The sequence below is a fragment of the Lampetra planeri genome, chromosome 6 (assembly GCF_965212315.1).
Source record: "Lampetra planeri chromosome 6, kcLamPlan1.2.h2, whole genome shotgun sequence".
Classification (NCBI taxonomy): Eukaryota; Metazoa; Chordata; class Hyperoartia; order Petromyzontiformes; family Petromyzontidae; genus Lampetra; species Lampetra planeri.
The window spans coordinates 1,732,384-1,747,287 of NC_136112.1; the positions used below are offsets into that span (position 1 = coordinate 1,732,384).

The 14,904-nt window shown below is 55.2% G+C and overlaps 1 protein-coding gene across 1 annotated transcript in view; it reads right to left on the bottom strand.

The window, feature by feature from the left end:
* The window catches only part of LOC144719360 (rabphilin-3A-like), an 83,726-nt gene continuing 68,822 nt past the window's right edge, over nucleotides 1-14,904 (bottom strand). The window contains exons 14-22 of the mRNA XM_078595222.1: nucleotides 9,457-9,536; nucleotides 6,745-6,819; nucleotides 5,019-5,128; nucleotides 4,312-4,438; nucleotides 3,580-3,642; nucleotides 2,405-2,562; nucleotides 1,792-1,873; nucleotides 1,086-1,182; nucleotides 1-210 (exon numbers count right to left, since the gene is read on the bottom strand). Of these exons, the coding sequence (XP_078451348.1) occupies nucleotides 71-210; nucleotides 1,086-1,182; nucleotides 1,792-1,873; nucleotides 2,405-2,562; nucleotides 3,580-3,642; nucleotides 4,312-4,438; nucleotides 5,019-5,128; nucleotides 6,745-6,819; nucleotides 9,457-9,536 (932 nt within the window). The 3' untranslated portion in view covers nucleotides 1-70. The remainder of the gene's footprint in view (nucleotides 211-1,085; nucleotides 1,183-1,791; nucleotides 1,874-2,404; nucleotides 2,563-3,579; nucleotides 3,643-4,311; nucleotides 4,439-5,018; nucleotides 5,129-6,744; nucleotides 6,820-9,456; nucleotides 9,537-14,904) is intronic.

Here is a 14,904-nt window from a genome sequence, read left to right on the forward strand (position 1 = left end):
GGGTATATTGGTGGGGTGAGGTGGTGGTGGTGGTAGGGGGGTGGAGGGGTTTAGATGCCGCGACGGGAGATCAGTCGCTCAGCGCCCCGGAGCCCGGAGCCTCCCCGGTGAGCGTGTGCCAGCGCTCGATGCGCTTGTCTTTGTTCTTGAGACACTCGAACCAGTGCTTCAGACGCTCGCCCTTCGCGTTGATGCCCAGCTCCACCCCGCCTGGGGAAGAGGGGGAGGAGGAGGGGGGCAAGGAGGGTGAGGGGGGGGAAGGAGGAGGAGGAGGGGGGCGAGGAGGGGAAGGGGAGTGGAGTTCAGAGAGGGTTCAAGAGGTCACCAGAACGACGAGCGCCTCCGATCAGCGTGGTTGGTTGCAAGTTCATCACACTTACAACGAACGTGCTCACAACTTCGCAGACTTTTGGGGCAAGTGCTAAAACTAAAACCATTTTTATTTTACCAGGCAAGGCCGGCTGAGCTACGTAGCTGTTTATCAAAAGCGACCTGGCCACAAATGATCGCTCAACCAAGTGGCTTATTGCATGGGAATTTATAGCGGCTAAAATACTCAAAAACGCGTGACGTTGATTGTAAATGTAGAGGAGAAAAATCCACACGAGTAGCAGCACCTATGAAGGCCTGGCACGGCACACGAGGGGTGGATGGGCAGCACCACCACGCCCGACCGCCTTTGTCTCCCCAGTGGCGATGTTTACACACCAGACCAGGTAATCATTTGAGGCCGAGTCGACCTAGGGGAGGCTCAGAACCGGTTCTAATAATCGTCACTGGTGTTGGTGGTGGCCGTAAGTGGGAATCGTAACTCGGGTCGTCGGGTTCGTAGCGCAGTGCTCTAACCGCTGCGCCACCGCTCACACCTCGCTCCACACCCGGCATCAAATCAATGTCACAGTGTGGGGGGTCAATGGGATCATGGGAGGATGGGAGGGAGGTTGGAACGATCTCCCCTACCCTTACCTCGCCCACTCCCCCCACTCTGGAATTCAAAGTCAAGAGGTCATCACGGCCGTTGAATGTACGAGTTGACCTCTATGGCTGGTGGTAGTGGGGCGGGAATTGGGGGGGGGGTCACTGACCGATGAAGTCGTTTGATTTCCCGATGTCGTAGTCCCACACGGTGACCTCCAGCGTCTTCTTGGCGAGGTCACTGTGTTTGATGTCAAAGAAGAATTCCTGCGGGACACGGAGAGGAGACACGGGGAGACACGGACACACAACCAACAAAGATCATACAGATCCACCCTCCCCACCCACGGTGCATCGCATGGGACACCAGCCCCGCCAAACTCCCCCCCCCCACCCCACCCACGACCCCTTGACCCCCTTAGGGTCCCCTGGACTCTTTACTCAATGTCCCTGCACCACTCGCAGACTCCCCTATCGCTCGCCACGCACGCGTCGCGTGGCGAACCGGGACAAACCGAGACGTTCCACCTCGTTTAAGGCTTGAATGGACCTATGGGTGGGGGGGGGGGGGTCCAGAATGGACCGGTTCAGGTATATTCGTCACATATCTGGTGCATTTGTAGAGCTCGCCACTGCCCTCCCCCCCTCCACCCACACCGTTCCCAACCACGTACACCCATAAAGCAGTGAGACATGTGAAAATAAGTGGGGGTGGCCGGGGGGGGGGGGGGGGGGGGGGAGTTGCGGTAGTTGCGGCAGTTTCAGGAGTTGCATGAGTTGCAGGAGTTGCGGCAGTTGCGGCAGTTTCAGGAGTTGCATGAGTTGCATGAGTTGCATGAGTTGCGGTAGTTGCGGTAGTTGCGAGGGCCGGCTCACCTCGTTGAACTCGGGGTTCAGGGTCTTCTTCTTGATGCTCGTCTTGCACTTGGCCTTCTTGCCCATGTCGGGTTTCAGGTGCCTGCGGTGGGGGGGGGCAGGGAGTGGGGGGGGCAGGGAGTGGGGGGGGCAGGGAGTGGGGGGGGGCAGGGAGTGGGGGGGGGGCAGGGGGTGGGGGAGCAGAAGGGGGGGGGCAGGGCGAGGAGTCCAGCTCGGTTGCTCGGTACGAGCTGGGTGCCCCGCGCAGCCACTACGGTGGCGATCGTGATGGCCACGACATCAACAACAACAACCTTGACGATGATTGCGATGACCATCACCATGGCAATGACGACGACGACGACGATGATGAATGTGGCCATGATGATGATCTTCTTCTTCTGCCGTACGGCTGCTGCTGATGTCGATGCAGAGCAACGACTACAATGTCACACGCACGTGGTCAAGCCCAGGTGATGATGATGGTGGTGATGACGATAGTGGCTACGGTGGTGATGATGATGACGATGGTGGTGATGATGACGATGGTGGTGATGATGACGATGGTGGTGATGATGACGATGGTGGTGATGATGACGATGGTGGTGATGATGATGATGCGGCCGTTGCTCACAGCTTCACGAAGGGGTCCGAGTATCCGTTGGCGTCCATGGCGGCCAGGTGAGCGCAACGCAGCACGGTGACGAGCAGGCCGGCCTTCTGCATGCTGTAGCGGAGGCCGATGAGGACGCGGCCCCTCTCCTCCTGACCCTTCTCCTCGCTCTTGTCTCCCTGGGACCCCCGCGTGGTGGGGGAGGGGTGGGGGCAGGGGGAGGGGGGGTGGAGAGTCGGAGGAGGGTGTAACGGGTGCGGGTTGAGGGGGCGCACTCATTGATGTGGGGGGTGGGTGGGTGGTTGAGTGTTTGGGGGGTGGGTGGGTGTTTGGGGGGTGGGTGTTTGGGGGGTGGGTGGGTGAGTGTTTGGGGGGTTGGTGGGTGGGTGGTTGAGTGTTTGGGGGGTGGGTGGGTGTTTGGGGGGTGGGTGTTTGGGGGGTTGGTGGGTGGGTGAGTGTTTGGGGGAGGGAGACAGGGTAAGCGTCACGGCTGGATTTAAGTCGACGGTTGTCTAAGTTGGCCACCCGAAGGATATAGACACACCAGCTACGCTACTGCTCCCCACTACTCTCAATGTGTGTGTGTGAGTGCACACGAAGATAAAGACGCCCGTATAGCCTTTACATACTGGTAGGGTAAGTGCTGTTCGCGAACACCTTTGGAATACCGGCACGGTACACGAGGGGGTGGGTGGCCAGCACCACGCCTGACCCGCTTTTGTCTCCCGAGTGGCGATGTTTACACACCGCACCAGGTACTAATTTTAGGCCGAGTCTACCCAGGAGAGGCCCAGAACTGCTTCAGATATTCGTGACCGATGTTGGTGGTCGTGATCGGGAATCGAACTCGGGTTCGCCGGGATTTCGTAGCGCATCGCGCTGACCGCTGCACCACCACTCGGGCACGTGTGTGCGACACAGATAAAGATCCCCGTATAGCCTTTGCGTGCTAGTGCGCACGTGCGAACACAACAACAACAACAACCGCCATTCGCCACTAAGTGGCGGTGACGTCACCTCAGCGCTTGTGCCAGGCTATGTGCACGTTGAGGTCACATGAAGTGCCGGCAGGAGGTCACGGGGCAGACCCAGCAGGTGCCACGGGTCGACTGACTGAGATGAGTGGCCGATGTACCGCCTGTGGCCCCTGCTGTTACAACGCGCGCACACGCACGCACGCACGTGTCTCCACTCACCTCTTCCTCGTACAGAGCCATCCCACGCGCTCCTCCCATCCCAGTGCCGCTCCTGCGAGCAGACTGCGGAGGAGAGAAGTTCACCATTTGATTGTGTCCGTCGAGCTTGGAACGCAAGAGGCCAACATGAGTCTCGTTTGGAAGTGAATGGGCGAGTGAGTGAGTGAGATGGTGGAAGAGTGAAATTGGCGGGTGAATGAGTGAGTGAGATGGTGGGCGAGTGAATTGGCGGGTGGGTGAGTGAGTGAATGAGTGAATGAGATGGTGGGTTCGTGAATTGATGGTGGGCAAGTGAGTGTGTGGGTGAGAGATGGTTGGTGTGATCGCACGGTAAATCTAAAAACACTGCACAAAGCATGAATCGATCTCAAACAATACATTCCCTGTAGGGCCAGTTGAATCGGGCAGACCACTTTAAGACTGACCATCGCACAAATACAAAACAAGAAGTTTGGAATACTATATGGGGGAATCTTTGTCCCGATTGCAAGCCTCCAAACTCTTATCCGAAACCCAGCACTGGACAGATAATGGCTGTTCATGATAATTAATTCGATGTAAACTTCAAGACGAGACCGTATTTAACTTCTCGCAAGTGGCGAAGCCGCGTGCCCATCTTACAGGGACCTCGCCCCTATTGTGGCTCATCAGCGCTACTTTATGCCCAGCCACCACCTCCCCTACCCCCCACTGCTACCACGACGTTGACCGCCGCAGACAGAAGCCACTCACCGGGAGTTGCCTCTCCAGACAGATGTTGAAGTTTTTAGCTTGGTTCGCCTTGAGTTTCTTCAGGGGGATCCGCGTCTCCCCGATGAACTCGTTGTGACCGAATTTGTCCTCGTCGCACACGGACACCCTGAGCGGCGGCGACGGAGGAGGAGAGGGCAGCACGGGGAGAGGGCAGCACGGGGAGAGGGCAGCACGGGGCGAGACACGGAGGTCGCGGCGTTACGGACGGGGGTCGAGGCGCTATCGGAGTAGACCGTAAGGCCGTAAAATCTTAAACCGTGGAGAACAAAAATCTCGATTTTGCGCAAATGCTACAGGATGCAGGGTCATACTTTATGAAATCCGCACATTTGGTAGCAGTTTCATGGTGTCAGGGACGGGTTCACGGTCTCAATGAAGGGGTCACTGTGTCAATGATGGGGTCAAAGTAGCAATGATAGACGGGTGGTGACTGGTTTAACGACATTTATATTTACACGATCGAACCCAAAAAACCCTCCTATGAGCAATGATAGGGTCACTGTGTCAATGGTGATATGGTGAGGTCACGGTGTCATTGACGGGGTCACTGTGTGAATAGTAAGGTCAGGGTGTCAGGGACAGGGTCACGGGGTCAGGGACGGGGTCACGGAGCATCACTTCCGGAGGATTCTGGCCGGGGACCTCGCACGGTTTCACCCCCCCCCCACCCCCCCTCCCCCGGGCACCGTAGCGTCTTGCGCAGCATGTCGTCGTCCGTGATGCCGTGGTAGGTGAGCGTCTCGTTCCACACGGGGTGCAGCGTGTTCCGCAGCGTCTTCGTGCGCAGTTTGTTCGCCTGCGGGGACATTTAGTTTTTCGCAGCAGCAACAACAACAACAAGAACAAAAATCTCACGGAGACAAAAAAAAAAATCCCCCACCCTCCCGGCCGTGGTGCAGCCTCGTCAACGAATTGTTTGGAGCCGGGTGCTGGTAGCGAGCAGCTTGCCAAGAAGGCCGGCACGGCACACGAGAGGGGCTGGCTGGGTGGGTGGCCAGCACCACAAACCGGTCCGCCTTTGTCTCCTCGGCGGCGATGTTTACACGCCACCACGACGGAGTCCCAGAGCCGGTTCGGACATTCGTCGCTGGTGTTGCCCGCGAACGGGAAATCGAACTGCGGGGGGTCGTGTTACGTTCCAATCGCGCGGCGCGTGCCAGACCCCCCACGCCACTCCTCCGCGTCGACTGTGACCTCGGCCGTAGCCTGGACCCTGGACCCGAGCTCCGTCATTAGGTCAACCCAGACTTTACTGCTAATCTCGAGCCCAGTCCTAATCCTATCGCTAATCCGATACGTGGCCGCGAGCTCCGACACGGCTCGCGCTCGGCCAAACGGTGACGCGCCTGCCCCCCCACCCCATCCCCACGTGGCTCTGCCAGTGTTCCGTGGCGAGGTGTTAACTACCTCGCCTGGTCTACAGGAGGTCGTCGGTTCGATCCCGACCCTGTGATGCCTGTTGTAATTTTGGAGTGTGCATGTCTCCAGGGTTTTCCCCCTCCACGTTTAGACTCGGCGTGCGTCTAGATCAGGGGTCGGCAACCTACGGCTCCGGAGCCGCATGCGGCTCTTTATGGGCTGCTTCTTGACGATATGTACGTATGTACAGTATGTACTCAGATGCATTGCGGCTCTTGAAATACTGAATTTTGTACCGAATTGGAAAAAAATGGCTCTTCTTGTTATTTTGGTTGCCGACCCCTGGTCTAGATGATTTGACTGCTGCTCTAAATGTCCACGCGATAAGCCGCTTAGTGGTGCTGTCATTTTCTGGTCAGGTCGCTTCTGAAAGAGAGCTACGGAGCACGGCGAGTTTTTTACCTGCTGGAATAATAAATAAATACATATATAGATTGCCCCCGCAACGGTTTAATTGACTCATCCGTTATTGTCACGCGGGGGGGGGGGGGAAATCACGCTGTGGCACTTCGTGTCAAATCATTACAACCTCCCCCCTGCCATCGCCAACAACGCCATCACCCGTGCCATCCCTTCCAACTCTGCTCGCCATCGTCAAACAATCGAGCACCCTCTCTCCCCATCGCCCGTCCCTCTCCCATCGGCCCCTGTCATCTCCGCTCGCCATTACCCATCGCGATCAGCCATCCCATCACCCCCCCCCCCCACTACTGCCCAACATCATCACCCATCACCTCCGATGATAAAACCCTGCACTCACATCGCCAGCGAGTTTCCTGCCTCCTCCTCCTCCTCCGCACCACTCCCTCCCTTTGCCAACCTCATCGCTCACCCCCAGCCCCGACCCCCCCCCCCCCCCATTCGCCCCCGCCTCCCCCCTCGCCGCCCCCCCCCCTCTTCGCCTCCCCCCCTTGACTCCCCCCTTCGCCCACTCCCCCTTCGCCTCCCCCCCCCCTCCCCCCCACCGCCCACCACGCCCCCGCCCTCCCGCACCTTGCTCGCTCCGGGCAGGAGATGCAGCTTCACGTAAGGGTCGGCGAGACCGTTTGAGTCCATGGGCTTGAGTCCCTGCTCGCGCGCGCGCGCACACCAAAGACAAAGATCCCCCCCCCCCGGTATAGCCTGTTAAATGGGCAAGTGCTGTTAGCGAGCACCTCACATCACACACGCTGGCAGCCGGGTGGTGAACGTACAACCTATTTGCTGCGCTGTCCCACCTGTTCGAGAAATCGATTATTTTTACGATTTACGCAAATGACGACATGCAAATGACATGCAAACGACATGCAAATGAGGCGCTGGTGTTGTGGAAGCGTAGAACGTCGGGAAACCATCCACACGAGGCGCGTCCAAACGAGACGCTCTGTCGTCTGCTTTTCAATCATTTGTGTGTGCAATGGATAAGGGCCGTTGCCCGAAACGTCGCATAATTTTTACGCGTTTCCTTTTAAGGCAACGCGCGCACACACACTGTCGTTGTTGACGAATGTGGCGAGTGTTTGGTTTGTGATTTCTTTTATCGAACCGTGACGATTCATCAAATGGGTGGGGTGTGGTGGGGAGGGGTAGGTGGGGTGTGGTGGGGTGGGGTAGGTGGGGTGGGGTGGGGTGTGGTAGGTGGGGTGTGGTGGGGTGGGGTAGGTGGGGTGTGGTGGGGTGGGGTAGGTGGGGTGGGGTGGGGTGTAGTAGGTGGGGTGGGGTGGGGTAGGTGGGGTGTGGTAGGTGGGGTGGGGTGGAGTAGGTGGGGTGGTGTAGGTGGGGTGGGGTGGGGTAGGTGGGGTGTGGTGGGGTGGGGTAGGTGGGGTGGAGTAGGTGGGGTGGGGTGGGGTAGGTGGGGTGTGGTGGGGTGGGGTAGGTGGGGTGTGGTAGGTGGGGTGGGGTGGGGTAGGTGGGGTGTGGTGGGGTGGGGTGGGGTGGAGTAGGTGGGGTGGTGTAGGTGGGGTGGGGGTGGGGTAGGTGGGGTGGGGTGGGGTGTAGTAGGTGGGGTGGGGTGGGGTAGGTGGGGTGTGGTAGGTGGGGTGGGGTGGAGTAGGTGGGGTGGGGTAGGTGGGGTGTGGTGGGGTGGGTGGCTGGACATGTGCGACAAAAGAGCTTCACAACTCATAGGATTCTTCCAGTCTAAATCAAGATTCCGATTTCTGGAAGCTGCTTTGCGCACGGGAATATTTTTTTATTTCATTTGTTTGCAAAATAAAACGGCTGCTTGCGGTTGCGGATGATCCTCCCACGATCTCCCCACATTCCAGAGCATCTCCCGGCCCCCCATCTCCTCTTATCTCCCGCGGCAGATTGTGTGTGGGTGTGTGTGCCAGCCGCGTTAAGATTTCACGTCGCGTCAAAGACGTGGGGGGAGGAGGAGGAGGGATTTGGACGCAGAGACGCGGGGCAATCGATGGCGAGACAGGGGGGGGGGGGCAGAGACCCCTGGGTGGAGAGAAGGGGAATTATAAGAATACGAATAAGTAACATAGTTAATAATATCAACATTTTAACTTTTAATAACAATGAAAACGCACGCCAATAATTCTTTGCGGCCCTTTGTCAAATTCACGGCAGCAAGGAGGCTTCCTCCCCACGGTGTGGGTCACGGTGGGGGAGGGTGGGGCTAGGGGAGGAAGGGGAGGGGAGTGTTTGACCGGCGTGGTGAAGTATGGTCAAACTATCCCCTACCGCCCGCGGTGCCGGACGGGTAACCACTCTGTGATGTTGCTGTGTGCAACCCCAGGGAAAAATCGAACTCGAATGAACGGGGTTCAGAGCCCCGTTAAGTCAACCGCAGCGCCGCCTATTTGCGAAAATGCCAACATCGTATAATAATAACGATAACAACAATTCCATTCATCAAGAAATCTCAAGATTATTTTCTCGAGGTAGGGTGCCGCTACATTGGGATGTTTGGCCGCTTCCATTAATGGCTTAGGGTGGGCGGGAGGAAACCCCATCCATCACCACCACCACCACCCCCACCCTCACCACCACCCACCACCACCACCCCCACCCTCATCGTGTCCATCCTCGTGGTTTATTGTCCCACCTCCAACTACGCGGAGATTTTACAGGCGCAACTCAACACAGATGGATTTTTAAAAAATCCATCGTTTGCACAGCAACCGCTTGGCCACATCGCAGGCCGTGTCTGCGTCGCCTGCTATTCCCGAGACATGGAGTGTACGATGAACCAGGCTGGATCCGGCTTAGCTTTGTCGCGACTGAAAAAGAGCTATACCCCTCAGTGGGCCTTACCTGCTGAATAAAAATAGTTTAGTTTAGAGTAAATTGGCAGGTGGGGTAAAGCTTGGGGACTCCCACCGCTACAAAATACGTCTGCCCAACGTGGAAGAGTAGGCCAAATCACTCTCTGGAGCTTCCCTCGCACCTTCGATTAGCACGGCTGGCTACGTACGGTGCGAAAAAAGTTCCACATGCATACGTGAGCGTCGCTCCTCCGCCCACCGCTGTTGCTGAAGGGCGACTTCCTCCGACTGCCCAATAGCGTCAATCCACTCAACCCTCCTCCACTCAACCCTCCTCCACTAAACCCACTGCCACCACCCAACTCGACATTGCCGCGATGGCCTCCATCGCACCAGCAACACCGCTGCGTGCCACCGCCACCGCGGGCAGCAGCGAATCATTTGTCCGCAAAACTGGCGCAGGAGGGAGTGGGTGACGAGGAGGAGGAGGAGGTGCCACCACCGCCATCACCTTGCCCTTGATGATGGTGCAGTGCAGGGCGTTGTTCGCCTGTTCGTAGAGCAGAGTGAATTCCAGCGTGCCCAGAGTAGCTGCAGTACACACACACACACACGCGCGCACACACACGCACAAAGACAAAGCTACCCCGTGTAGTCGCTTCAATAGACTGTTGGGGCAAGTGCTGCTATCGAGAACCCAAGAGGGCCGGGCACGGCACAGTGAGGGGGTGGGTGGGCAGCCCAAGGCACGGCCGCCTCCGCAGTAGCGATGTTAACACACAGCACCAGCGACTCGCGGTGGCGAGGAGATGTTGACTACCTCGCCTGGTACACAGGAGGTCGTGGGGTCGATCCCGACCCTGACGCCTGCTGCTGCTGCTGTATATTTGGAGTTTGCGTGTCTCTCTCTCTCTCATCATCATCACGGTGGCTAGGCAGATGTTGACTACCTCGCCTGGTACACAGGAGGTCGTGGGGTCGATCCCGACCCTGACGCCTGCTGCTGCTGCTGTATATTTGGAGTTTGCGTGTCTCTCTCTCTCTCATCATCATCACGGTGGCTAGGCAGATGTTAACTACCTCGCCTGGTACACAGGAGGTCGTGGGGTCGATCCCGACCCTGACGCCTGCTGCTGCTGCTGTATATTTGGAGTTTGCGTGTCTCTCTCTCTCTCATCATCATCACGGTGGCTAGGCAGATGTTAACTACCTCGCCTGGTACACAGGAGGTCGTGGGGTCGATCCCGACCCTGACGCCTGCTGCTGCTGCTGTATATTTGGAGTTTGCGTGTCTCTCTCTCTCTCATCATCATCACGGTGGCTAGGCAGATGTTAACTACCTCGCCTGGTACACAGGAGGTCGTGGGGTCGATCCCGACCCTGACGCCTGCTGCTGCTGCTGTATATTTGGAGTGTGCGTGTTCCAAGGCGTCGCCATGCGTGACAATCCAAGTGCAAATATATTCTCCATTTCATTGTACAGATGCCAAACCGTGAACAGAGATTATGCAAAAAGGGATCAAACCATCATGTATGTAGAACTTCTTTCGCACCGTACGTAGCAAACCGCGCTAAATCAGCATAATCATCGCGGTCCCACACACGCGGCAGCAAAGAGAGTGAGGGAGCTTTGTTGGTGGGGGTGGCGGGGGGGGGGGGAAGTGGTGGGGGGGGGGTATGGGGGTGGGGGGCACGAAGGTGTAAATCTGCCGTTCTTTATCTTTGTGGGAGGCGGAGGCGGCGCAGATGAAATTTTCCATTTCAACAGACACACCCACGTGTGCACACAGAGCTCTCCCCCCGTGTAGCCTGTAACAGACTGTTGTGAGCGCGCACCTATGAAGGCCGGAACGGTACACGAGGGGGTGGGTAGCCAACACCACGCCCGCCCACCCGCCTTTGTCTCTCCAGTGGCGATGTTTACACACCGCACCAGGTACTCATTTGAGACTCAGTCGACCTCGGGGAGGCCCAGTACCGGTTCAGATAATCGTCACTGGTGTCGCACACACACACACAAATGCGTGCACACTCACAAACAACACCTCCATCCCCCCGCCGCCAATTCCATCTTCACCCATGCGCCCAGCATCTCATTAGACGTCTCTCGCTTTGATTATTTAATAATGGCCTCCTCGCATTAATTAGAGCCGGCGTCGTAGCGGGAGCGCCACTTGAAGGGGCAGAACAGGGGCAAGACCACAGTCATTCCTCCACTCGTACAGAGTGGAGAGTAGAGAGTCTATAACCAGGAGTCGGCAACAAATATAACAATTCTAGATTTGAAGCTTTCGTGACTGCGAGGATTCGTACTCTTAGTTTTTTCGGTAAAATCACGTAGGAAAAAAAATGAAATTAAAATTGATAAAAAATATAACAAGTTCCTTCTCCCATTGGTGGAAACGAAAGCGCGTGGGACGCAATGAAACCGACACACGCGCCTTCTCTCATTGGTGGGAGCGAAACGCGCGGGGCTGCATTGTCATGAAATCACGATCTCCCCGCCGCTCTATTACATTTCGTGTATTGCCGTGACCCTAATCCCGACCCTAACCTTGACCCCCCTCGCGCTGAGGTCAAGATTACACTGCACGTTATAATGGGGAAATATAACGGGCGTGTACTTGCGCTAATGGAGGTCGCTTCCAGCTAACGGAGCTCACTGAGAGCGAATGGAAGTCGCATTAGCCGACCTATCTTTAGGAGTATATCCAGTCTAACAGATGCACGTGTGTGTGTGTATATATACCGTCACCTGTGTCTGTAAATGTGTTACGACCAATAACATACATGCATAGGGTGAATGGCTGTGCGTGAACATCTGTGAAAAAGAGCTTTACAGCTCATCGGATTCCTCCAAGTGTGAATACATATTCTAATGTCAAATATGAAGGCGCAGCCCTGCAATTGCTGGCCGACGTCACTGCTGGCAGAAGAGGCCTCCTGTATGTACCCATGTTTAACTTCTTTCGCTCCGTACGTAGCCAACCGTGCTAATTGGAGGTGCGGGGAAGCGCCACACAGCCCCCTATAGGGGGTAGCTTGGCCTACTCTTCCACATTGGGCAGACGTCTTCCGTAGAGGTGGGAGTACCCACACTTTACCCACCTGCCAACTGGCTTTCAACTAAACTACGACGAAACTATTTATTTGACCATGTAAGGCCCACTGAGCTACAGTATATAGCTCAATTTCAAAAGCGACCTGGCCACAAATGATAGCTCATCGAAGTGACTTATCAATGCTGGACATTTATAGCAGTCAGAGACTCTAAACGCGTGCTCCTAAATGTGCAGAGAAAACCGGAGGACCCGCAGAAAAATCCAAGTGACCACGCGGAGAGATAGAGACACCGCAAAGTCCAAATATACAGCAGCAGGCGTAGTCAGGGGTCGGGATAGAACCCACGACCCTCCTGTACACCAGGCGAGGTAGTTAACATCTCCTAGCCACCGTGATGATGATGAGAGAGAGAGACGCAAACTCCAAATATACAGCAGCAGGCGTCAGGGTCGGGATCGAACTCACGACCTCCTGTGTACCGGGCGAGGTAGTTAACATCTTACAGACTTTACTGCGATGTACCCATGCATACATTGTTGGGTGGACAGAGGCGGGGGTGGGGTACAGTATTGAGGAATCGTGTTCATTGTTTAAGGTGCCGCGCCCGGAGATCAGACGGAGTCAAACCCCCGTGTACAGCACTGCTGCCCTTCACCGATGCTGGCCAACGTGTATGCACTTGCCCCGGCATGCTACACTTCTTTACGGGAATCTTTTCCTGTTGTGTGTGTGTGTGTCACGATTGAGTTGCTGTGTGTTTGTGTGGTGCTGGTCACCGCACCCTCTTCGTGTGCCGTCCCGGTCTCAAATAGGTGCTCGCTAGAACAGCATTTGCCCCAAGCGGTAATGCTACAGGCCATACGGGGGATCTTTGTCTGTGTATGTGTGTTTATGTATGCGTATGGGTGCCTACTTGTGTGTGCATTTACTCTGATGTGTGTGCGTCTCGGATGAGTGGCTGTGTATGTATTTGTAGATATGCTGTATATATATGAGTATATTAATACCGTACAAGCATTCATTCCAAATGTCTGAGGAGCGGTGGCGCAGTGGTTAGCGCACGGCTCTGCGAACCCCGTAACCCGGAGTTCGATTTTCCCTCCATTGTATCGACGTGTCGGCCTTAAAATGAGTACCTGGTGTGCTGTGTGAACATCACAAACTGGGGAGATAAAGGCGGTCAGGGCTCGACTATATCCACTCGTGTGCCGTATCGCCTTCAATAGGTGCTCGTTCACAGCACTTGCCCCAATAGTCCGCTCAGGCTACACGGAGGGTCTTTGTCTTTGCCCGTAACCCAGCGCTGTGAAGGGCTCGGGTTGGTGGCTCACGCACGGATGTTGTGAAACTCCCTTCCCGTGAGCGTCGAGGAGGTGCCCATTTACCCCGGACTCGCCAGCAGAAGGGAGTACAGCAAAATGTGGACTGATCGCCATCCGTTTCCATCTGTACGGGGGATAGAGTCTTGACCCTCGCGCAAGGCGCGGTTTTTCTCCGGGTGCTCCGATTTCCTCCTTTGCGCTGCGGTGGCTAGGAGATGTTAACTACCTCGCCTGGTATACAGGAGGTCGTGGGTTCGATCGCGACCCTGACGCCTGCTGCTGTATGTTTGTAGTTTGCGTCTCTCTCGCGCGTGGATTGTTCTCCGGGTCCTCCACATTTAGAAACGTTCAGAGTATTTGGCTGCGACAAATGTCCACGTGACGAGCCACGTCATTGAGATATTAATTGTGGCCAGGTCGCTTCTGGAAAAGAGCTACATCGCTCAGCGAGGCCTTAACTGGTAAAAATAAAAATGTTATTTTCTCCCCTTCCACGTGGTGTCATAAACACACCTCATCATTAATTGGGAGAGCTGAAAACATCTTTATATATATTTTTAAAAAGTAGCAGCAGCAGCAGGACCCTCCTGAATAAGATTCACGAGACCCAGCGCGGTCCTCCTGGATATTTCGCAGAATAATTTTCCTGTTATTTTACAAATCAACAATTTAATTTATTCCGTCGCGGCCGAGTGACTGAACCTGTGGAGTGGCCCACCACGGGGGAGGGGAGACGGTCCCCGCCCCATCCCTGCGCTCGCTACCCCCCGTCTCGTCACTCTTTCCTCATCTCCCAATCATCTCCCCATCCTCGATCCCAGTCGACTGGGAGACATGTTGTAGATGATGATGATGATCTATAACATGGATTTACGTTTGTGCAATATCTTCGATGTCCCACGTGACAACAGTCATCATTATTTTGGTTAACGATTTCTCTTTGCTTCATTGGTTTTTGTTTATTTTGTGTCAAAAAAGAATTTGGTTTAGTTTTTTTTTGCCGACCCAGGTCACGCTTGCAAGGGGCAAAAAATCCGCTCCACTCCAGTCTCGGATTTAGCACGGCTGGCCCCGTATGGTGCAAAGAAATTAAATATTCATACTTTTTTCTTGGTCCTTTCGGTAAAGTCACGTAGAAGGGGAAATAATAAAATAATAAAAATATAAAACAATAAAATTCTCACGACGTTTCGACTGCAACACAAGCAATCATCATCAGGTGTGAAATCCACAGCAAAAAAAAATGTCTTGCTTGTGTTGCAGTCGAAACGTCGTGAAAATTGTATTGTTTTATATGTTTATTATTTTATTATTTCCCTTCTACGTGATTTTACCGAAATAACCAAGAATATGAATCCCTGCAGTCACGAAAGCTTTAAATCAATATACATACATTGTTTAACTTTTTCATTTTACCAGGTAAGGCCTCAATGAACTATACAGCTCTTTTGTTCAGAAGCGACCTGGCCACAAATGATAGCTCAACAAAGCGGCTCATCACGTGGACATGTATAGCAGCCAGACGCGTGACGTCGATTCTAAATGTGGAGGGGAAAACAGGAGGACCCGGGGAA